Source organism: Peromyscus maniculatus, chromosome 22 (assembly GCF_049852395.1).
Source record: "Peromyscus maniculatus bairdii isolate BWxNUB_F1_BW_parent chromosome 22, HU_Pman_BW_mat_3.1, whole genome shotgun sequence".
NCBI classification, from domain to species: Eukaryota; Metazoa; Chordata; class Mammalia; order Rodentia; family Cricetidae; genus Peromyscus; species Peromyscus maniculatus.
This window is the reverse complement of record NC_134873.1, coordinates 36,382,245-36,405,707: the sequence shown is the minus strand read 5'-3', so window position 1 is coordinate 36,405,707 and position 23,463 is coordinate 36,382,245. Positions and strand designations below refer to the sequence as shown.

Genomic DNA, 23,463 nt, shown 5'->3' with positions numbered 1-23,463 from the left:
CACCTCCGTTACCAGCCCTTCGCCCACCTCTGACACCCGCACACTCAGCTCTGTCTCTGGCTTCCACCTGGGGAGTCAACAGGCCATGCTGCCCTCCCGTTCCGTCGATGTTGCTGCGGGAGACAGAATTCCATTCTCCCTGAACACCACTCAGCTGTGTGAAGACGCCACGTGTCCTCTGCCCGCTCTGTCTGTGGGTGGGCGGAGCTGTAGGAATGTGGTGCCTGTGGGGCAGACAGGTTCCATCCCCTTTGGCTGTGGAATTGTCATTCATTACCACTCTACCGAAAATGAAGGAGACGGAAACTTCAAGGGAACGAGCCGATTCAAGGTCAGCCCTGAAGGAGGCCAGAGACTCTTCAGATCTGTCAGCGGGTAGGAAGGGCCGTAAGGGAGATGGGTCTGGGCTGCAAGTGCCCAGGCTGGGGGGCGGGGGTCTCTCCAGAGGCCTTTTCCTCCTAAACGGTCTCCTGGATCTTGATCTGAAGCCGGCGTCTGTGTTTGCTCCTCAGGTCAAGACAGTTGCTTCTCTGTGAGTTGGTTCCTGTGAACTAAGGGGAACAGGGCCTTACAGAGTCGGTAAATGAGGAGAGAACGGATGTGGTGGGGAGGTCAAAGGAAGTGAAATGAGGGGAAAGGTGGAGGAGACAGGCAAGTCCCCCGGAAGCCACCCCTTCAAAACAAGCTTGTCATTCTGGACATTGCCGTCCACGCTGTTCAGCCTGGCGGTTCTGTTGTCAGGTTTTGTTTGTTTGTTTAAAGATTTATTTATTTTATGTATACAGTGTTCTGTGTGCATGTACACCCGCAGACCCGAAGAGGGCACCAGATCTCATTACAGATGGTTGTGAGCCACCATGTGGGTGCTGGGAATTGAACTCAGGACCTCTGGAAGAACAAGCAGTGCTCTTATCCTCTGAGCCATCTCTCCAGCCTCTGTTTTCAGGTTTTTTAGAAGACTCCCACTCTTGTTTTTCACAGTGATTGTGATAATGGATTTAGGGCAGGGATTCCATCTTGGGAAGCTGCTTAAAGAGACCAGTGATAAAATCAGAAAAGGAGCCTTCTTTAACCCGGTGGCCACACCAGGACGAGCAGAGCCCATGGCCTAAGTCTGTCTTCAAAGTGGCCCCAGTGTTAGCAGCACAGAGAAGCCAGGGCAAGCACGTGATTCCATAGCAGCAGCCTGTGTGGTCTTTGGCTGCGGTCCACGTGGTATCGCCTGGGGCCAGAGTCTCCGGATTCACCATGTATGGCTTTAGATTGACACCAAAACCATCCCCTGCTGCAGGGGGACTTTCAGTCCTTTGTCTCAAGTTCATCCAGGGGATCTGTTGGTGGTGACTCTAGTCCGTCAGAACGGGGAATGTCACTCCATTTCCTCCTGGTCTGCAAGGCAGTAACAGCCTGGTGAGGTCACCGAACCCACAGGTTTCCTGTCTGGACCACCTCCAGGGCGGTTCTCGTTCCAGGTGTGATGGATGGCTCCACTGCGCCTGGAGCGGGCCACAGGTGGCTCCCTCGCTGTCAGGTGTTGCTGTTTGTTCATAAGAGCGAGCACGCAAACGCATACACACACCACACACACACACCATACCTGCACACACCACACCTGCACACACCACACACGCACACACCACACGCACATACCACACACGCGCACACACACACACACACCATACACACACACACACACACACGCACACATGCACACACACACCACACCCGCACACACCACACCCGCACACACCATACACACACCATACACACACACACACACACACACACACACACACACACACACACACACACGCACCTTGCTTGCATGTCCTCATTTGGCACCTGACTCCCTGCCAGAAAGGAAGAAGCCCAGAGCATGACCTGTCTTGGAGGTCCCAGCGTCACCTCCACCTGTTTCTGGTTGTTAAGAGTCACAAAGTGCAGCCCTTGAATTCTGTGCACTGAAGTGAGAAAGTGTTCTGTGTTTTAAGTATTATACCTTGGCAAGTTGTCTGGGATCTGCTGTTCTTAAGGATGAATAGGTCCCTGGCATGCTAAGGGGGAACCCTGCCCTCCACTTCTTCTCCCTGACAGTTCCTGGTGTGAGCTCATGACTCCAGGAGAAGCCTGGGGTCGGGTGTCTGGAGAAATCACTCCCCACGGGCCTCAGTGTAGTCCACAGCTCTCGCCTTCCTCCACGGCATCTCGCACAGCTTGCTGAGAAAGCTCCCAGAAGTTCCAGAGACCCACTTTCTATTTAGCAGTCAGCAAGCGTTAACCTCATTGCTCCCAGATCACACATCTCCAAACCTTTCCTGTTTGTTGCAGGGACAGAGGCAAAAAAAAGACCACAGGAAAAATCTGAGGCAGTGGAGCAGTTTTTTTTTTAATTTCTTCTTGTAACTTTGTGTAATTAATTTTCCCTTGGCACTTTTAAAGTTTACAAAACACTACAAGTAACATTCTCTCCATGGTGCCCTGTAGTCTGTAATGCAGGCGAGAAGAGTGTGTTGGGGCTTCCAGATAAGGAAATAGGAATTAGAGATGATCAGCTTAAGTCATCCTGAACCTTGAAGCAGCGTCCTCCTGTGCCCAAAGTCACCGCTGTGATGTGCCTCGCTCTGACAGGGCGTGCAGGGCTGGTGGAAGAGGAGCTGTCTGTGTTCTGAACCGACAGTGTTCATCTGTAGAGCGTGACTCCCTGTGGTTTACAGACAGCTTCCTGAGCTGAGAGTGGCGTGTGCGACCCTTTCCACACAGACACCCCATTCGCCCACGTGGACACACCCACATTCTCCTTGTTACCTCGTCCTGTCTGGTCACTCTGTCCTTGATGGCCATTCTGCCCTGTGCAGTGTGTGGTCTTACATGATCACTAAATCTCAGGTCACTCTGCCGTGTGGTACCTGGTCCTGTGAGGTCACTGTCCCGTGCTGTCATTTTGCCTCACATGGTAAGTGGTCCCGTGTGCTCTCCCTGCCCTGTGCTGTGCCTTGTCCCTCTGTCTCCTCTGCCCCAGACCCTCCTCATCTTTCACGGGGACTTTGAGATCCACAGTCCACCAATGTCTTTCCCTCACCTGTCCCTACAGATGATTAACCGCTTACACTTCTCAAAGCCACATGATGTTCCTGTCCCCAAGGTGACCCATCCAAAAATCTCAGAGATCTCAGTAGAGACAGCCTGCGTTACCTCAGCCTGCTGTCCCTTGGGCCTGCTGGCTGCTTTCTCTTGCCGGCCCCCAACGGGGGACTGAGCCGCAGACAGAGGGCTGTGACACCTCTTTTCTGAGCCTAGTCCTCCAGCTGCGCTAGGCTGTCTTGGCACCGTCCTCAGGCTGGAGCTCTGTCCTCCGCTTTCTTGGTTCCCGTCAACAGGGAGTACTCGGGTGTCTGTCACTGGCCCCTGAGCCTCAGGCTCCTTGTCTCTACAATGGCAGATTGCAGGCCCAAGGCTGTATCTCTGAAGGACGGTGGAGCCCAGACCTGCCCACATGGCCACCCACCCCTCCCGGGGCTGTACTGCCCCATCCCCTGGACTTGGCACCCAAGGGACCCCCTATGAGCACCACCTGGGTCTGTCCCCCGGGTTCTGACCACGTGCCAGCAGGGCCTCAGCTGGGGACTACTCTGCCCTCTCAGAGTCTTATAAGCCATTAACTCTTTATGAAGTGTTGTCTCAGAACAGAGTTGAGCCGCGTATGGTACGCAACAAAGCCTTAACTACTTGGGGGCTAAGGAAGGAGGAACACTTGAACCCATGAGTTCAAAACGAGCCCGGGCCATGTTGTGAGACCTGTTTTGAGAGGGGGGAATAAAGCCCCCCTCCCTTTTTTTTAATTACAAAGTAAGCTGTCCTAACCTGGGGCCGTAGCTTCTATCCCTGGAGAGCCATGCCCTGGATTAGAAGACAGCCGGTTCCTGTGGCGTTCCTCGCCAGCACCTTTGACGGAACCTCACCCACGGCTTCCACTGGGCCGTGTCGTCCAGAGTGTCCTCACCAGTCATGGGTGGTTCTGGTGTGGGAGGGCCAGGACAGAGGAAGACGAGGCTTCGGGGTGAAGGGGCTAATGGGCCTGCACAACCGTGGATCCTGTTGTCCCCCAGACGAGGTGGGCACTGGCTACAGTGTACGCCTTATTTAAGTTTGGTAAAGCTGGAAGAGACTCTTTCACCTTCAGGTTTATCCAATCAAATACAATAGAAATGCCAGCCGTCCTCTCGGAGTCCTGGGTCAAGTCGATAGCATTGTGCCTGCTGGGTGGGAGGGGTCTGATTGATACTTGTTCTCTGGTTCTTACGTCCAAGGTGAGAGAGGCCTGTTGGGGGGGTGGGGGGTGGCAGCCACACCGTAGTCACAAGTTCAGCCTTTCCCTGCAATATCCACGTCTCCTAAATGGTGCAGGTATGGCCACCGAGGGTCAGAAACCTGCACTGAACATACCCTTCTCGTGTCTGAAGTCAGAACCTTAGATGGCTGTCCTTCCCACAGATATCCAAGCCCCTTAGTGGCCTGGGACACTGCAGACCCTGGAGCTTTTCACAGTACCCCTCACCCACCTCACAGGAGCAGAGAGAGGCTGCAGCCTGCTCCAGTCCCTCCCGCTGGGTGCAGATGCATGCATGCTGTGCTGGTTACCTTTCCTAAAAGTACTGTGGCCCACCACCCATCATGAACCTCTTAAGGGAAAATGTTTTGATTCATGGTTTTAGAGAGTCCAGACTAGTCACTTGGCCCGTGTGCCTCAGCAAAGCATCACAGGAAGATTGTGTGGCACAAGCTGTTCCCTTTGTAACAGATAAATGGCCGGGGACCAGATGGTCCCAAGGACCTTTCCCCAGTGCCCACTTCCACCAGCCAAGCCCTGCGTCCTGAGCTTTCTAGAACCTCACAGTAGGGCCACCAGCTTGGGACATGAGCACTAACCAGCGAGCCTACTGGGGCCACAGCGCGTGTTGGAAAAGACGATTCCCCAGACTGTCACAAGGCCAGGAGAGTCAGAGCAGGCAGAGTCCTTGTTGGCTCTGCCTTTGCTACCCGCACTGCTGATAGCTTCCGTGTGCCGCCCCCCACACTGCAGTGGGAAGCCCCTCCTGGTCCCCCGCACTGCTGATAGCTTCCGTGTGCTGCCCCACACACTGCAGTGGGAAGCCCCTCCTGGTCCCCAGTTCTCTCTGCTGCGGCTGCTCTGAAATGACAGTTTCCACCCACCCCATGTTTCCAAGTGAGCTATCCAGGGATACAGCCTTCCCCCAGGCCTGAATGCCCAGTACAGAGATCTGAGACGGGATCTAGAACATGGAATTGTGCACACAGACCTCTCCACACCCCTCATACCCACAGAACTGTCCGCTTTCCTTCTGTGTATGGGTTTTTCTAGATGTAAATGCCAGCCTTTGTCCTAATTCACTGAGCTCTCAGACTGAATCCTGAGTGCTGGTGCCCTCTGCTGTCCCTTATCCCTCCCTTTCTTCCCAGGCTCCCTCCACTCCAGCCTGAGGGGATTTAAGACTTTATTCCCTGTCAGTTTCTGGCTTCATGATTAGCAAATTAGCGGGGGAAATGTCATTTGATCTAGTTTGAACTGGCTTGCTTCTCTCCAAGGTCACAGTCTTGAACCCCATGCCTGTCCCCTGAATTTCTCAAAGGTCAGTCTTGAATCCTACGTGTATCTCAAGTCACAGTCCACAGCTAATTATTCTCTAGTTGTACAAATTCTGACTTTACAAAGGAGAACACTCAGGGTGGCACAGGTCCGTGGGGAGAGAGGACACTCAGTGGTGTCCTCCACTGCCCGCCGCCTCCTGGAGGGTAGCCACTGGGGTGATGTCACCTAGCAGGGTGAGAGAGAGGTTTTTCCACAGAGCAGACAGTGCATGAGAACCTTTTCCACTAACATTCTCCCCATTTTTCTCCCACACATAGTCTTTACTCTTAACACACATTCTCATCCTGCCCTTTCAGGATATAATAATAAATAAATAAATAAAGTAATAACAATAATAAACCCTCTCCCCAAGCCACAGGGGCCATACTGGCTTTTCTTTCTGGGAAAACCCAAAAACAGAAGAAATGATGGAAAGGTTTTAACCAAACAATAAAAACTGTGTGCCAGGTGGTGGTGGTGGTGGCGGCGGCGGCGGCGGCGGCGGCGGCGGCGGCGGCGGCGGCGGCGGCGCCGCATGCCTTTAATCCCAGCACTCAGGAGGCAAAGGCAGGCGGGTCTCTGTGATTTCGAGGTCAGCCTGGTCTACAGAGTGAGATCCAGTACAGCCAGGACTACACAGAGAAACCCTGCCTCGAAAAACAACAAAAACTATGCAAAGTGGCAACATGAGCGTTTGATGGGATCGAGCTACAGGCCCAGGGGTGCCCCGGAGGAAGGGAGCTGCTGTTCCCACACAAGTTAATCGCCCTTGTAACACATCTGATGCTTTTCATGAAAAGAAAAACTGAACGCCCACTGTGTTCAGTGTCTGAAAGTGGCTTTGAGTCTCATAAGCCTAAACTCCACCTTCCACCAAAGGGGGGGGGGGTCCTGCTCTTGTCACCAGCTCCAAGTAACTAACTGGCAGTCATCCCAGCACAGAGGACACGTCTATGTGAGCGTTCCTCAGCTGACTGGTTTTCACCAGAGAAAGTGGCTGTGTCTAGAACATACGATGACAGCGTGGACAAATCCACTCACAGTTTGTTGACCTCGTTTGAAATGACTGCAGATCCTGGCCAACTTGGAGCAAGGCTTAGCTGAAGATGGCGGCCTGAGCAGCGTCACCCAGGAGAGCAGGCAAGGTGAGCATTCCCCTTGTGTTCGCGTTCTCAGGGGTGCAAGGCTCAACCCTACAGATGCTTCTCACTCTTCACCCATCTCCCCTGCCGCTGTGCGGTAGTTGTACCCTGGGTAGATGAGAGGAAGAACAGGGGTTAACCCCAATGATGAGAAATGTAAATTGGTTCTGAGATTGACCCGACCCAGCCATTGGTGCCCTCGGGACTTTTCATTTGCCTAGACAGATGTGCACGTCCGGAGGGAGCCCAGTGAGGAGGGGGAGGGAGCTGTGGCATGCACTGTTAGTGGTGAACATTCTCATCTTTCATGTTTTTTTGGAAATCACCTGTGGACTGCATGAGCATGCCTCTGAGAAGGTCGTGTCTCATCTGTTTCCTTTTGCTATAATGAAATACCCAAATCTGGTTAATTTATAAAGAAGAGAGTTGTATTAGACTCACAGTTCTGGAGTCTGGGACATCCATGAGTTGGTGCTGGCATGTGGTGGGGTCTCCTGTATTGTCACAGGAAGTGAGTATCACATGGCTCTTTTATAAAACCACCAATGCCATGGTGAGCCCTCGCCTCAGGACCTCATCTAAGCTCCCAGTGTCCTCCCTCCCAAAGGCCCCCACTTCAAATACCATCAACATGTGGCTTTAGGGATTATATCCCCAATATGTGAACTTTGTGTACACATTTCTACCATAGCAGTGTTTCTGGCTACAGTGTGCTGAGTACACTAGCAAGGAGCCAGTTCCTTTGAGGAAGTTTATGACTCCCTGGGTTTGAAGGGCCAGGTGTGTATGTGTGCTGTGTGGGTGATTGATAAGTGGTGTATGTGTGTGTGACTTGGGATGTTTGTGTGTGTGCATTCACATGGGTATATCCTGTTGGTAACTAGACTAAAACCCAGAGGCATGGGTTTGTTGGCTGATGCAAGCAGTATAGTCTCCAACTCAGCCCTTACTCCTGACAACCTCAGAAATCATCAGTCCACCCTCCACTCACATCAGATGTCTGTGAAGGGATCATCCCAACCCCAGTGAGTTCAGAGCCAAAACCAAAGAAGAAATGGTCAGTGAAGGTTCTGAACCAGCAGATGGCTGATATCAGAAGTGAGCAGAGATGTGCGGTTCACTTGTCTGCTGCCTGGACAGCCACGGGTACTGGCCTTGTCCTGTTTGCAAGTGGGAGTGCTTCTCTCCTTTCAGGTAGCACTTCTGTGGTCACTACCAGTGTCCACCCTCACCAAAGCCTGTGAAGAAGGCAGACCAGCATTGTTCCCTTCTGAGACTAAAGGCCTGGGGAGTGGTCAGTTCCAGGCCACAGGGACTAAAACAGCCACCAAGGCCTGCCTGACCTCTCCATAGCCACCGGACATGAGCAGGGGGGGTGTGCATGGATCAGCTGCCACCCTGGGCAGCAGATGTTCTGTGTCTGCATCAGGCACACTCGTAGGTGTAGGGTTCTGGCGTGGAAGTGGGCTCCCAACTACTGCTTTGTCTCCTGTCTGTCCTGCATCTGTGCAGGTGGTCTCCTGAGAGCCCACTCTGGTCATCCCACTGAGAACATGGTCTTTTGTCTCCAGTGCAGCATACAGTGAATAAAGATTCTGGGTGAGACCTAGTGGGGTTAGGCTGGGGGTTGGGGACTTTGAAATCAGTACATAGGGCGCAGCGCTTGCCAGCTTGCACAAACATGCTTGCTTGTGTGTGCTCACACCTCTCTCTCCTGCAGCCTCTGTTCAGCTGTGGAGGTCGCGTCTGGGCCGTGTGCTGTATTCCATGGCAAACTGCCTGCTCCTGATGAAGGTACGTGGGCAGCTGAGCTATAGAGCACCTTGTTCTAGAAGATACTGTCAGCGGGAGGCCGCAAGAAAGTGCTGTGCATTCCGACAGGCCTGACGAGGAAGTGGGCCGCGGGCCTCAGCAGTGTTCAGCGTGGCCGAGATTGCTCAGTAGAGTTTACTCACACTTGGGGGCCAAACTTGTCATTTTGAAATTCCACAGAAAACGGTTTATGTTACTGAATTTAATTGAGCAGGCCTAGGTCTAAATGGTCTAATTAAAACTGCTCATTCCACCCGTTTTCCTCTGAACTACATCCAGAAAAGTGTCCTTTGTTCTCCTGGTTTTAGTGTGAGGGTCATTTTTTTTTTTTAATGATTGATGGTTTTGACGTCTGAAGGCAGGCTTTCCCACCAGACCCCCTTGTGAGGAGGTCACCCCAGGCTTTCCACCCGAGGAGCCAGTGTGGACCAGGGAGCCCGGCCGCACCATCAGTCAAGTGTCTCCTCCCGCCGGGCCCTGGCAGCCTGGGCAGCCATGTTTTCAGGCTTCCCTCTCATTCCCAGTACATCCCATGCCTGGCTTGCCTCCCGCCCCGGGCACGGGTGGCCTGCCACAGAGCTGGCGGCCTTGCTGCCAGCTGCAGGCACTGAAGCTGCCACAGAGTCTGTCAGCGGCAGATGCCCGGAGCAGCGCCGTTAACACCTTCCAAGCTGTGGTGAGACAGCTCATCACTCCTCCCATGGCCAAGGTCATCCTGCGCTGACTGAGCGTCCGCCAGTGGGCATGTTACCAAGTGGAGGAGCGTGCTTCTCCCCGGGACCATGTCCTTGGTTTGGCAGGGGAAAAGTGTGTGGCCACCGCCCAGCTATAGGAGAGGTGCATCCTCTGCACCTCTGCAGGTGTGTGATTGTGACTTTGGGTGTAGACAGACAGGCCAGGCTCATTCTCTGGTAAGTGACCTTGATACAGGAAGAATGGGTGTCCTAAAATCTCTCCCAGCCCCGGGCCTCACAGCTTTTTCCTACTTTTTAACACATTACAGTTTTCAGAAGTTGTGTGTCTAACACATTTGCATAGGGCCTGTTGTCTGTAGGGCCACGCCGTTCCTGGTCTACCCCCCACCCCCCACCCCCATGACATCATTGCAGAGCCCGCCCCGTGGTCTCCCCATGTATGTGCTGCAGCCTTTAGCCAGGGAAGGGCTGATTCCTCCGGCCCCACTGCACCCTACGCAGGCCTCTCCCTCAGCACTGCCGTGCCCAGGGGCAACCTTAGAAGCCGCAGTGAGCATCCATCCCAACCTGAAAGTCTCTTGGTCACCAAGTGTTGTTAGGCATGCAGCTTTGGTGCTGCCCAGCCACGAGCTGCAGGTCCTCAGGGAAGGAGGTCCCTGCTTTGATGTCGGGCGCTCGGCCGCTTGCATTTCTGAGATGCTCTGTTTGGAAATGGTGTAACAAAAATGCTTTTCTTTGTTTTCCTGCAGCAGTGATAACCACCGCCAACGTCGGCACAGACATCTGACTGTGTCACCCTATCACTCCAGACTCAGTACAGGACAGATTATCATATTTTAGAAATACTTCCACAATGGGTGTAATTCAAGTTATAAGTTGGGTTTAATCTTTTATTTTAATGAGTTAGAGTGAAAGAAATGTTGCAAGAGGATGCAAGTATATGTGTTCTTCTGCCATCTAGTGGGCACAACCAGCATTGCCGCAGTGGCTGGGAGCATGGCTGGGACCTGTGTGCCCGCTAACGATGACTCAGTTAGTCAGCTTTTAGATGATAAGAAATTTGGTTATGTGTTCCAGTTCTGAGTACCCCACAGTACAGTGTCCGGGACGCTTGCTTGCAAGACAAAGCCCTCTGTTCGTAAACATGACTGGAGTGAACCTGCCTGGTGGTGTGCCTCCCTTGGACACTCCCTAGCTCCATGTCCCCATGCCTGCGGCACACAGGCTGCCTCCTCCTTGCTCAGGTCACACTCACTCCATGAAGCCTCTGGTGTCAAAAGGCCGTTATTACGGTTTAGCTGTCACTCCGCGGGGCCATTGCTAACAGGTCGGGCTTCTGCCTGCACACGTGGGGGTGTCTGTTATTTCTTTTCAAGGGGCGTGGCTAGAAGAGTAGATTGGACACTCCAAGACGCTGTTGTTGGCCTCATTCCTTTAAAGAGGCCCGGCAGGTTCCAGGAATGAGTGATTTCACTAAATTGTAACCAGCTACAAAGTACCCAGCACCGCTCTAACCGTCCTCTAACAGGCACGCCCTAACCACCGAGGCTTGTTGACATCTGCAGACACTGATGCCTCTGGCACCTGCCCGCTGATCCCTTCTCTGCTGCTACTTTCCCAAGCCTGTGTGTCTACCCTGCCTCCCAGGAGAGCAGTAAAATTCCATCAAAGCTGGACATGGTGTTGCACACCTTTTTAATCCCAACACTTGGGAGGCAGAGGCAGGGGGATCTCTGAGAGATCAAGATCAGCCTGGTCTACGTCACTATAGGCTGTACAGAGCTAGACAGTTTTAAAAAAAAATTATAACAGGTATATTCAGGTGTGTTTAAGCATGTTTCTTTCCTGGCGGGCCATCCTCAGTATCATGATCCTCTGACTCCAAGCGCCAGTCATACAACCTAGGCTCCGAGCAGGGCTTGTTACCCAGGCATACGGCCCTTCCATGCTCCTGCCCTGGCCCTGTCCACAGCTGTCTATCAGAGGCATCAAGAGCAAAATGGAGCACAAGTCATGACAGCATTGATCAGGTGCAGCACTGTGACGTGGAGCCAGCGACACTCAGCACAGCCTGCTTTTGCTCACTGAAACTAAATGTAAGGGTCAGCAGGATGGAGCTTAGGGGCCATGACTCTCCTGCCCCTCTGTGGAGCAGCCAGACCCCAGGACAATGGCCTGAAAGCAGGTCCACAAGCAACACAAGACAGCGTGTTCTCTCAGCCATAACCCTGGCTTCCAGAGTGAGGTGCTGTCACAGCCTGCTCTGTGGACACACATGATACACGGACACAGATGCACCTGCGCACACTCACATGCACCTGCTGGCACGTGAGAAGTAAGGCAGCCTGGCCTCGGGCAGCAGTGATGTGGTGGGAGAGAAAATCAAGGCATGTGGGCTCTGGCTCCTTGTGAGCATCAGGCCTTGAATAAAATTAGTTTTAACGAGCTGCACTTGAAGGTACCAGACTGGAGAGTCGTCTTTTTTTTTTTTTTCCTGCCAAACTGGAATTTTACTCATCGTCTGTCTTTTAACCTCCCAATTAGCAAACTCAGTAACTGTAGTCCCAGTCTGGAGGAAACAAAGTTTAGAATACAGAAATGAAATACCTTCCCGAATTTTATGGTTAGGAGAAAATTAGCAGTGATGGCCCTGGGCTGGTGACCATGAGCTGTAACCAAGAGGTAATAAGTGTTCGGCACAGCTCACGCCACAAAGCTTGCTCAGGTGCTCGGCTACAGAGGATGCAGGAAGAGCTGCCCTCGGAACCTTGTGATGAGCAGCACCCGAACCTCTGAGAACAACTCTCACACCTTTTATTGCTGTAGACCAAAAGTGGAGGTGGACGCTAAGTGGGTGGTAGGCAGACTTTGCCTCGAGGAGGGGCTGCAGGCAGGGTTGGCGTGTGGCCACCACTAGGAAAGCACACAGAGCTGGAGCACGTGAAGACAAAGGCTCTGCAGAGTGCAGACACCAAGCTTGCAGGAGCTACACATGCATTCTAGGAAGCAGTGACATCCACGTGCCCTCACGGTCACAGCAGAGTTGATTGGGAGGCTGTTTCCATACAGATATTTCACCTCAGTATCTAGTGCAGAAAATGTTTGAGACACTTTCAAAGTATGGCTTCTATGTTTGCAGGATGGGACGGTACAGAACCACAAGTCCTTACAACAGCTCTGCCAGAAAAGAGCTAGGGACCCAGTGTGGGGACTTCTGACTTCTGCTTAGGTGGGAGCAAAAAGCGCCTTTAGGCCTAAGCTAGGTCCAGAGCCCCTGTGATGACAGGAAGATGTGCGTCACACAGAACTCAGTCCTCGCCCCACCACCATCAGAGGGAGGGAGGGGTTCCGCACTGGCCCGCTGCCTCCTCAGCTCTGTGTGTGTCTGTCTGGCTGGCTGGCTGGCTGGCTGGCTCACGGCATGCTTTTGGTCTCTTGCCACAGGACTATGTGCTCGCCGTAGACGCTTACCGTGCAGTTACCAAGTACTACCCGGAGCAGGAGCCACAGCTGCTGAGTGGCATTGGCCGCATCCTCCTCCAGGTACCAGCCACACTTCCGACAGCCTGAAAGCTGGATATGGCAGCTGCAATCCAGCTGAGTTGCCTGGACGTTCTGTCCCTCAGAACTACACAAATAGGGATTCATGAAATACTTCAGTTCAAATTAACGTGGCCACTCAGGTGTCCTTTGCAATAATTCTTTTGGATGTTCTGACCTGTTGCACTTAGGGATGTCTGCCAACCTGCAGCTGCTCTGTTGAGGGCACACCCAAGTGCACCCTGACACAGAGGCTGCAGTAACCCCTGCAGAGGCTCAGCCACCCTCAGCAAGGCTCTCTAACGTTTGGCACGTCTTCCTGTCAGTTCCAGGGTCGTGATCTCCCATTGCAGGCTGCCCAGCGTATGGGCCCTGTGTGTCTGTCTCTTGAGAGCCTCTGAAGGTGGGAGGGGCAGGACAGCTAATGGCAAGAGGAGAGAGAGCCAGCTACACAGGCACATGTCACAGGAGTCGATCACTGCTACACTCCCGACCTCACAGGTAGCCACATCTAAACAGCATCTTCGCCTCTTCCTGCCCCCTAGGAGTCTGGGACTCCCAGGTGCCAAACCCTCTGTCCTGGCTCCTTAGCAAGGCCCTCCTGCTTGGAAGACCCAGGACCCAGGAGAGAACACTGAAAGTACTGGTGCAGAGTGCGGAATTTGATAGTTTGGGGGCAGGCCCAAGGATGTGTGTCCCTCATAGACCACATCTCCACAGCGAAAGCCATGTAGCATAAAGAAGGGTAAATGCTTCCGGATGACTTCATTACTGAGCTGGAGCTGATTAATGTTGAGTGCATGGGAGGATAATGGAAAAGGGAGCCCTTGCTCCATCTTGAATTCAGTCTGCAAATCTGGGGAGGGCCATGGCTCTCTGGTGTTGAAAGCCTGTGGGTGAAAGAGGTGTCAGCCAGTGCTGTCCTTGGGAGAGAAGAGGGGTGGTGTCCTCAGCAGATAGAGAGGACAAAACATAAGGGGGCAGTAGGTTTGCTGTGTAGCAGGGCTGGGCTGCTCAGCCTTGGAGGCTGCGGCAGGCCAGTGCTCCTTCTCCGGATCCAAGACAGAGGAGAGCCACAGTCCTCCGGATGTGTTGCTCCAAATGAGAGCTGAAGTTTCCCCTGGGCCAAGGTGTCAGAGCCCGGAGGGTTAGACCTTCAAGGCCAGGATGCCTGGGCACTGTTGAGCTTGACCTGCACGCAGTGTGGTGCTGGCATCTGCGTCTTGCATGCCCATTCTCTTGCCCTCGGTGCACAGGAGTCACTGGCCAGCCTCCCTCTGCAGCCATCCCAGCAGACTCGGGTCCTCATCAGCACAGCATGGCCAGGCTTAAGATACCTGGTCATCCCACCCTGATGGGTGAGCAGAATGAGCCTCTCTACAGCCATTTCTGTCTGAGGGTGTGAAACCAAATGTAGATGTACTCACATGTTCTCAGAGGCCATCCCTGGCTCCTGAGTCTAGGAAAACACAACAGAGAAATGGAAAATCAGACACGGATCCAAACAAGGCAGGGCACTTAGCATTACAGTGCTAAGGAGCGGGAATAGAAGTAGTTCACTGTAAACAAATGTGCAGAGGCCTGAGGGGGAAATTTGGTAGCATCAGGGATGGACTGCACCAACCAAGGTGAAGTAAGTGATAGACAGTGGGCTCCTAGATAATCTCACACAGGTGAATTTGGATATTGACATGCACCTTCTCCATTGACTTCACACATTTAAATTTATTTTTAAGGTTTTTCTAAAATATTAATGTGACTTAAGAATAGACGAGCCACTATTTTATTATCCCCACAATTGCTGGACCACAGAGGAAGAGAACTTTGACAAGTACATGCCCCTCCCCTAGCCTCTCCCGGGTCTCCTGGTCACAGACCTGTTGTAACTCCTCAGGGTGTTTTAGTCTGAAAAGCAGTCTTCATCCCTCCTGAGATGGGCATAGAGCAAGTCTGGCTGTGAGCACGGGGTCACCTCTGTACACTGTGCCATTCATATAACTGCTGGAGACCCAGCTCAGGCCTGCAGCATAATAAAGGGCTTGTTTTTGATTCAGTTCCCAGATGTGAGGGAACTCTTAATGCCTTTGCCGGTCCCCACAGGCGTGAGTGCCTCCTGCCCACATCCCCGCCAGCCCTCAGAAAGGCCAGGTGGCGTCTGCATATTTGAGGCTCTCAGGCCTGTGGATGTCTCCATCACACACAGCATCCTGCAGACCATGTGTGCCTTCTGCTCAGAAAGCAGGCGGGTGGTGGCTAGCAGGAGGGAATTGGACATGAGAGGGATTCCACATTGAGGAAGCCCGTTCTCAGAAGGCTGGACACACCTGTATCCAGGAGCTTCTCAGACAGTCCAAAGGCAGAACAGAGTAATCCAGTCTCTCGACATCTGTAGCATTTGTCCTTTGAAGTTACGTCTCTGGCTCACACTCTGGCCCTCCAGATCTTTTCACATGGGTCTTAGGAGGTCATCACTCATACCAGCAAGGTAGCTTTTGAACCACCACGGAAGTGCAGTAGCCAATGGATGCCACAGCGCTGCCATCCAGGGCAGGACAAGAGGATACTTGTGACCATGTGACTTCAAAGCAGAAGACCCATGACTATCAGAGTTCACTGAAGAGCCAGGAAGGTGTCAGACCATGGAGGACTGCAGGGGGCCAGGGAGTGAATGCTAGAACACACCAGAGAGGAGCAGGAGAGGCCTCAACGTGTCAGGGACGGCGGCAGCAGCGTAGCAGGTGGGGATGGACAGTTGGAGCTGCAGCCATGAGAAGGAGCAGGTGGGGGACAGTGGTGCACAGTGGCCCAAGGATGCCCAATGGATGATGGCTGTACACCCGGATGTGTCCTGGACGTCACATTCAGTATCTCTGTTGTATACTTGCAGCTCATTAGCCAGCAGTCAGACCTCAAGAAACTGCTTAGAAAGGAATGGCCTCTAGCTTGAACAGTTGTCAACCCCTCCCCAGGAAATGCAAAAACTTTTCTTGTTTATTTTTTGAGCCATTGAGTGGCTAGAAATGATTGTAAGGACAAATAGCAAATTAGATGTCTTATTCAAGTTAGATAACTTATTCAAGTTAGAAGGTTGAAGTGTTTGAACCAGGGCTGCCTCCTCATCCCCAGCTCAGCATGTGAGATGAGCCCAAGCTGGAGAGGACTCCTTCCACTCACACACCCCAGGCCTAGGGCCACTGTGGACACAGTGGTCACTAACTGTTGGTTACCCCTCCTGCAGGGTGGAGCAGGGCTCTGCCAGGGTAGGACCTCGGGCTCGCTCTCCCCAAGCTGCCCTACCCAGGGTACTCTAGAGTCACTCTGGAGAGACTGACCTGGGCCTCACTATGCTTCCAAAAACAGGCCTGCAGATAGGTAGCCGATGACCTGCTCCCCACAGCACTGACTCCCCACATACAACCTAAGACAGGTGTCACCCCAAGCGTGTTCCCAAACAGTGACAAGGTGCTGTCAAAGGGGAGAGCCACCAGGCTGAGAGCCCAGACAAGCCTCCTCATACATAAACTGGACTTGACTGGAATCAAGAACTCATACAGCTCAATCCCTCAGGGGTTCTCCAGTCATTAGAAGGCAAACGGGGTGTTTGTTATAATAAGGTACAGCGTGGTCAAAAGATGGTATTCCGTGTGACTTTTGGAGTGTCTTAAATGTCTCCTGCTCACTGGGTAACACACAGGGGACTTTCCTGCTGTGACATAACACTGGGGAACAAGTGTGACTTTACATTTATACCTCTTTTAACCTGTCAGCTAAACTGACTAGATAACTTTGTCAAAGCAGATTGGAGACATAAAAACAGCTGAAAGATATTTTCAAGATGTCGAGAAAGTAGCACCGAAGTTGGATGGACTGCAGGGTAAAATCATGGTTTTAATGAACAGGTAAATATCTTTCAGTGATTTACTAAGCGTGTGTGCACGTACACATGCATGCTGAGCTCAGAGGACCACTGTGGAGAGTTGGCTCTGACACGTGAGCTCCTGGGACTGACCTCAGGGTTCGAGTGACAGCTGGTCATCTCACTGACCCACAGTTTGGGGTATGTCTTTCTCCCACCTGTCCCTGTCCTCAGTACTGAGACCCAGGAGCCTCAGGCCAGATAGCCTGTTGGCGTTCTAGAATCGCAGCTCTGTTCCTTACTCCTGGGAACCAGTCTGAAGATATCCCTGCTCTTCAGAGCACGCTTGTTTTCAGTACAGACTTACATCAGTGTGTTACACCCGCCAATGGGCTCCTGCCAGCACTGGTCTCAGATTAGCTTTCATGAGTCATGTATTACAAGATCATGAGTGTGTGGTCATCAGGACAGACCTGCTCCCCCTTCTAACCGGGCCCAGAAAGTGAACATGGAGTGGGGTTCAGTTTATAAGGCAGGAAGTGTCTGGACTGGAGCCTGCATGGCTGACGTTTCAGTTCAGAAACTTGCTGATGTTTCAGTCAGCAGTAAAGCCACTGAGAACACAGGACTCACTCTGGCATGTGTGGCCCTTATTCCCATGGTGCATGTGAGCCATGCTGGAGAGAAACCTTGACTTTCCTGTGCTCACTTCTTTACCTGTTGTGTGCATTGCAGAGCCTTTCTGTACCTGGGCCAGAATAACTTTTCAGAAGCTCACAAGTTCTTCACAGAGATCTTGAGGATGGACCCCACAAATGCAGTGGTAAGACATGCAGACTCGGGACCCCACAGGTCCCTCTACCTTTTGCAGACCAACAAACCAGATTCCTGCTCTGGCCTGGCCTGGCCTCCCATAGCCAGAGAGGTCCATAAAGGGGCTGGTGAGACGTGGGGACCGGGGACCACCAAGAGCAGGCAGTGCCACCCTGAGCACGTGTCCTTTCCTGCAGGCCAACAACAATGCTGCCGTGTGTCTGCTTTACCTGGGCAAGCTCAAGGACTCCCTGCGGCAGCTGGAGGCCATGGTGCAGCAGGACCCCAAGCACTACCTGCACGAGAGTGTGCTCTTCAACCTGACCACCATGTATGAGCTGGAATCCTCCAGGAGCATGCAGAAGAAGCAGAGCCTGCTCGAAGCTGTCGCCAGCAAAGAAGGGGACAGCTTCAACACACAGTGCCTCAAGCTGGCCTAGTTCCCACCAGGTCTCTGTACCCTGCAGACACCTGAGCAGCTCAGTAAACACATCTGACAGTGTGTGGGAGCATGCCTTGAGCTGGGGCTGCTCTCGGACCACTGCCCTGCCCACTGTGCAGTCGCCACGGCACTGCCTGTTGGTGAAACGCAAGACACTCTGGGTCCCTTTGGTTTGTTCCTGGAAGTTGACCTGCTCACTTTGAACACTCACAGAGAACCAGCAGGTGTATAATATTGCCTCATCTCACTGCAGGCCTAAACGATTACAGTTCATTGTCTTCTTTGCACTACATCCCAAACCAGAGCATCACTTGGATCATTCAGCTCACCTCTGGCCTGACAGGCCACCCTGGATGGCCTGGGGATGGATTGAAAGCCATCAGCACACCCAGAACACAGCTGGGACAGGAAGCATCTCAGGCCAGGTATAGCATCCATGCATTCCTGTGTGCCTAGAAGTCGGGATATGTGCTTAATGCTTGTGTGCTTTTCCACTTTGAGAAATGTAAAGAACCTGACAACAGCTTTGGGTACGCAGCTTTCCCAATTCGTTTAAGGCAGGATACACAACCTTGGGATTCGGTAGAACAGCTTGTGCCTCGTGTGCTGAGGGCCTGGGTTCCACCCCAGCTCCATCAACAAATGTCTGTGGCACAAAGCAACGCCACATGTCTGTTCACTGTTGTAATAAAATGAAGAGATAAAGCTCTTGTGTGGCTTCCTGGGGAGACATGGGCAATACCTCAGGTGACACCAATGACACCCCAGACCGACTTAGAGAAGCAGTGAATTAGTGGGGGGGGGGTCACTCACAGGAGCATGGACACCCAGAGGTGCTGGAATGGACACCTACCTTGGTGGGGACTCTCAAAAGCTGTGTCTCTGGAGCCCCTGCAGAACTTGGAGGCAGCTCAGCTGGCCAGCCCCCTCTCCCCAGCTGTTCCTACTGTGTGACCTTGAGGAGGGGCCTGTGAACAGTTACACAGGGTCTGTGTTCCTCCAGCAGGCGGTACTTCAGAGGACACGGTTACACAGCACTCCACCCGCTCCCAGCATGCATTCTCCCACGCCCCCCTTCATGGCATTCCTTGAGCCTTACAGCAGGTGTTATGGAGATGTTGGTTTATGACTCTCAGGAGCTTGTCTGTCTGGGTCTCATCAGTCATCTTTAAGGTAAACACAGATGTTTCAGAGGGCAGTTGAACAGGCTCGTCACATCTGCTTTAACAAAGAGCAGTGGCCTGTAGCCTGGCCAGCCACAGTATCAGGCATTGAGTTTCCTCCAGGGAGCACACCTTCACTCCACTCAGAAGCCAGAAAAAGGACATTGGAGCCCCTAGAGTTACATATGGTTGTGAGCCCAGGTACAGGTTCTGGGAACCAAACTCCAGTCCTTTGCAAGAGCCGCAAGCAGTCTTGACCCTAAGCCACCTCACCTGGTCTCGTGTTCTGCAAGTTCTTAAGGATGGAACCGGGAGTATGGCATGTGGAAGAGGTGGTGCCGGGCGTGCGTTCACTGCAGAAGCTGGGTGTTCATAGTCTTGATGACCAGGCCCTAGGGGCTGAGGCACATCTTCCCTGCATCAGGCCAGGATGTGGGAACAAAGCCACACGGGTCCCCAACTTTGGCCACGGGGAGACAGTAGCAAACACCCTGCTCACCTCAGGCACCACCTCATCAGACGGCATGCCAGGAGCTACCAGATGTTCTGGCCACAGAAACAGCATCCTGAGTTCTGGTCTCACATCTGCAGGTGAGGTTGGCCCAGTATTCCCCAGGACTGCACCCCCACTGTCTTAGTGTCCTGTGCTATGTAGAAACATCATGACCATGCCAACTCTTACCAAAGAAAGCATTAAATTGGGGCTTGCTTACAACTGCAGAGACTCAGTCCATTATCGTGGCAGGAAGCATGGCAGCATGCAAGCAGACATGGTGCTGGAGAAGTAGCTGAGAGTTCTACAGAAACAAAAAAATCCACTGGGCCTGGCTGGCTTGGGCTTTTGAAACCTCAAAGCCCACCCCAAGCAACACACTTCCTCCGAGGCCACACCTACTCCAAGGAGGCCACGCCTCCTGATCCATCTCAAGTAGTGCCTCTCCCTGGTGACCAGGCATTCACATCCGAGCCTGTGGGGGCCATTCCTGTTCATCCACCCATTGAGAGACCAGGGCCAGAGAAGGTAGAAGGATGGCTGTTCCTGCAGTCCTGAGATCATGGCCCAAGACTTGGCCACTCTGGGTCAACTTTGAGCCTGAGTGTGAGAGCTGCCCCACAGCTGACATGGTGAGCTAGACCTGCCCGCCTTCCTCATCACTTCAGCATCTGGCTCGCGTTCTGGCTCAGCACGGGTTCTCTGACTAAACCAGGGTTGGTGCTGATACACACTCCACTCTTCTGATCACGGCAGCTAAAATGAGTTAGACTCCCTCACACAGGGAACCCAGCTACCTGGGCAACCCAACCTGTCATCACTCTGAAAGCTGGCCTGACAGGCTCTTCTAAGTGTTCACTATGCCAGTTTTGTTACTGGTGGTGATGGTTTTCTGAAACAGAATTTCTCTGTGTACCTTTGGAGCCTGTTCTGGAACTCACTCTGTAGACCAGGCTAGTCTTGAACTCACAGAGATCCACCTGCCTCTGCCTCCCGAGTGCCGGGATTAAAGGCGTGCATCACCCACTGCCTGACTACTGTGCTAATTTTTTAGCGGCCATTGTTCAAAATCAGTCATGCACTGCCACACTCCGTCAGGAACAATCCTCCTTTCTTGCTTGTCTCCTAGACTGCTAATCCCTGTGGGTCTTGGGCCCATCTGAACAGCAGCACCTCCGGGAAGACCTGTCCAACCACACTGGTGAGAAGTAACAGGCCAGAATGTGACCTGCCTTCCCAAGGGCCTTTATGTAGAACCCACCGTTAGGAAGCTCACCGGGAAGGAACACTGACTGGGTCTGGAGCTCACCTAGGCCTGGTTCAAGCACAACCAGTACCAAAACTTTCATGTGCTACATACCATCCTTGCTATATGTTGTTGGGTGCTCAAGCTACAGGATGTGCAGGCAGGCCGGGGTTCTTACTGGCCTGTAGACATTGATCTAGTATAAACAACACACACAAAGGGAAGCCTATGTGACTTGGTTAGGTTTCTATTGCTATGATAAACGCCATAACCTTTTAAGAAAGAAAGGGTTTATTTCACCTCCCAGATTGCAGTCTATCATGAAGGGAAGTTGGAGCAGAAACCTGGGGGCAAGAACTGAAACAAAAGCCATAACGGAACACTGGCTTACTGGCTTGCTCAGCCAGCTTTCTTATACCATCCAGGACCTCCTACCCGTGGGTAGCACCACCCACATCAATCATTAATCAAGAAAATACCCTACAGACTTGCCTCCAGACCAAGCTCACAAAAACATGAAGATGTTTTCATTTAAGATTAAGATTTCAATTAAGATTCCCTCCGCCCAGATACGTCTGAGTTGACAAGAACCAACCACCACAGTGACTGTTTGGAAAGGGTGCCACATCCCTTGCACTGAGCATATCCATTTTGTTTTCTTTGAGACAGTATTTCCCTATGTAGGTAAACCAGTCACATATGGAACTCTGGACCCTCCTGCCTCCAGAGTGCTGGGATTACAAGCATGTGCTACCACACCCAGCTTGGACCACTTAACTGGTCTTGTCCTCACCCATGGCCTGCTCTGTCCCTAAGCTCCACAGGTTCCAGCTTGGAGGGAATCTCAAGCCCCTACTGCATAGCAAATTATAAAACCTATACAGTCTGCTTCCACCCAGAACTATTCCCTCTCTACTGTCCCAGCCCCATGGGCTATCAGCCCTGGTCCTTCCCCAGGACCTTTGCCTGCTGCTTCCTGAACCTGGAAAGCTTGCCCTCCATTGTTAGGACTAAATAGGTCTCCACAGTATCTATACATTGAAGTCCTTGTTGTCCAGTACTAATTAAAATTAAATAAGACCCTGTATAAGGCTGGGGCCTAGGCCAGTAGGAATGAAGTGCTCACATACAATGAAGGACAGTCGTAAGGTGACCCCAGGAGGCCCAACCCTGTGATGGGGATGCTAACACCCAACTCAAACACCCAGCCTCCAGTGTTGTCACGTGAGGTTATATATATTAAGTCTCTTGGGTCTGTGGTGTTTCTTTTGACAGCCCAAGACACCCTGAATCTGAAGACCAGCCACATCACTTCCAGTCACGTCAGCACGTAATCCACCGAGCAGCTGGGAGGAGCAAGGCTGCACCCCCTGACAGACTTGTCCTGCTTGCCTGTCCCCGGTCTGGGTCCTGGATGCCAGGACCGTACCACTCACAGCCCTGGAAGCTCTGGAGTGCGCAATGCAGGGCATAAATGAATCGGCAATGCCTCCTCTCAGCAAGTTCACAGTCAAGTCTGTGGACTGCAGGAGCAGACACAGCCACCAGTGTCTCTGTCCTAGATGATGTCACTGTGGAGTTCAAAGCCCTGCTCTGGGGAGGGCGAGGGGCAGCAGGCCAGGCCTCCAGAAATGTCTCTGTCCCCAGCCCTGCTGGCATCCCTGTGTCCTTGGATGATGACACTTCTTTGTTCTCCTGGAGAAGCAATAATCAATTATGCCAGGGCGCCTAGGAGCCATCAGGATTAATGAACAACTGGCCAGGCTGAAAGATGTATAGACGGCAAGGCCAATCACTGATTGCATCGATCTGTCCTTCGCCAGGCAGGTGTGTGGACCTCAGACAGGAGAGCTTTCTGTAACTGCTAACACGCACAAGCACATTTAACCCACTGAAACATAATGACAAGGGAAGGCAGCAAGCTGGGATACAGCTTGGAGGCAGACCGCATACCTCGCATGTGCAAGGCTCTTGGTTCAGTCTCCACACAGCAGACTGTGTGCTGATGATCATTAATTCACCAGTGTGGCTAGAGCCCACATGATCCAGTCACTCAGCAATACCACCAGCTGGGGACCAAGTCTTCCATACATGAGACGCTGTCCCAGCTGTAACAAGGGCTGATGGGAAGAACTGGCTTTATTGGTTATGACCTAAAAGTAGGCTGAACTGCTACAGGGAAGCTGGACACCTACAGATGGGCTCCCTTCAGGGATGGCACATACCTAGAACTCTACCAGACAGTGGGCTGACCACCATCAACCTCACTGACCCATCAAGACCTGTGTGTCTCAGAGTATCCAACAGGGTGGATATCCACACAGCCTGTCCACCACAGGCCACACAGGGCACACATTCTGTCCACCACAGGCCACACAGGGCACACAGCCTGTCCACCACAGGGCACACAGGGCACACAACCTGTCCACCACAGGCCACACAGGGCACACAGCCTGTCCACCACAGGCCACGCAGCCTGTCTACCACAGGCCACACAGCCTGTCCACCACAGGACACACAGGGCACACAGCCTGTCCAACACAGGCCACACAGCCTGTCCACCACAGGACACACAGCCTGTCCACCACAGGACACACATGCCACACAGCCTGTC

General features: G+C 52.7%; 1 protein-coding gene across 1 annotated transcript in view; it reads left to right on the top strand.

The window, feature by feature from the left end:
* Trappc12 (trafficking protein particle complex subunit 12) overlaps window positions 1-18,652 on the top strand; it is a 67,779-nt gene extending 49,127 nt beyond the window's left edge. Inside the window, exons 8-13 of the mRNA XM_006989790.4 lie at window positions 6,720-6,792; window positions 8,510-8,583; window positions 12,741-12,839; window positions 16,635-16,735; window positions 17,428-17,515; window positions 17,703-18,652. Of these exons, the coding sequence (XP_006989852.1) occupies window positions 6,720-6,792; window positions 8,510-8,583; window positions 12,741-12,839; window positions 16,635-16,735; window positions 17,428-17,515; window positions 17,703-17,945 (678 nt within the window). The 3' untranslated portion in view covers window positions 17,946-18,652. The remainder of the gene's footprint in view (window positions 1-6,719; window positions 6,793-8,509; window positions 8,584-12,740; window positions 12,840-16,634; window positions 16,736-17,427; window positions 17,516-17,702) is intronic.
* Window positions 18,653-23,463: the final 4,811 nt, after the last annotated feature.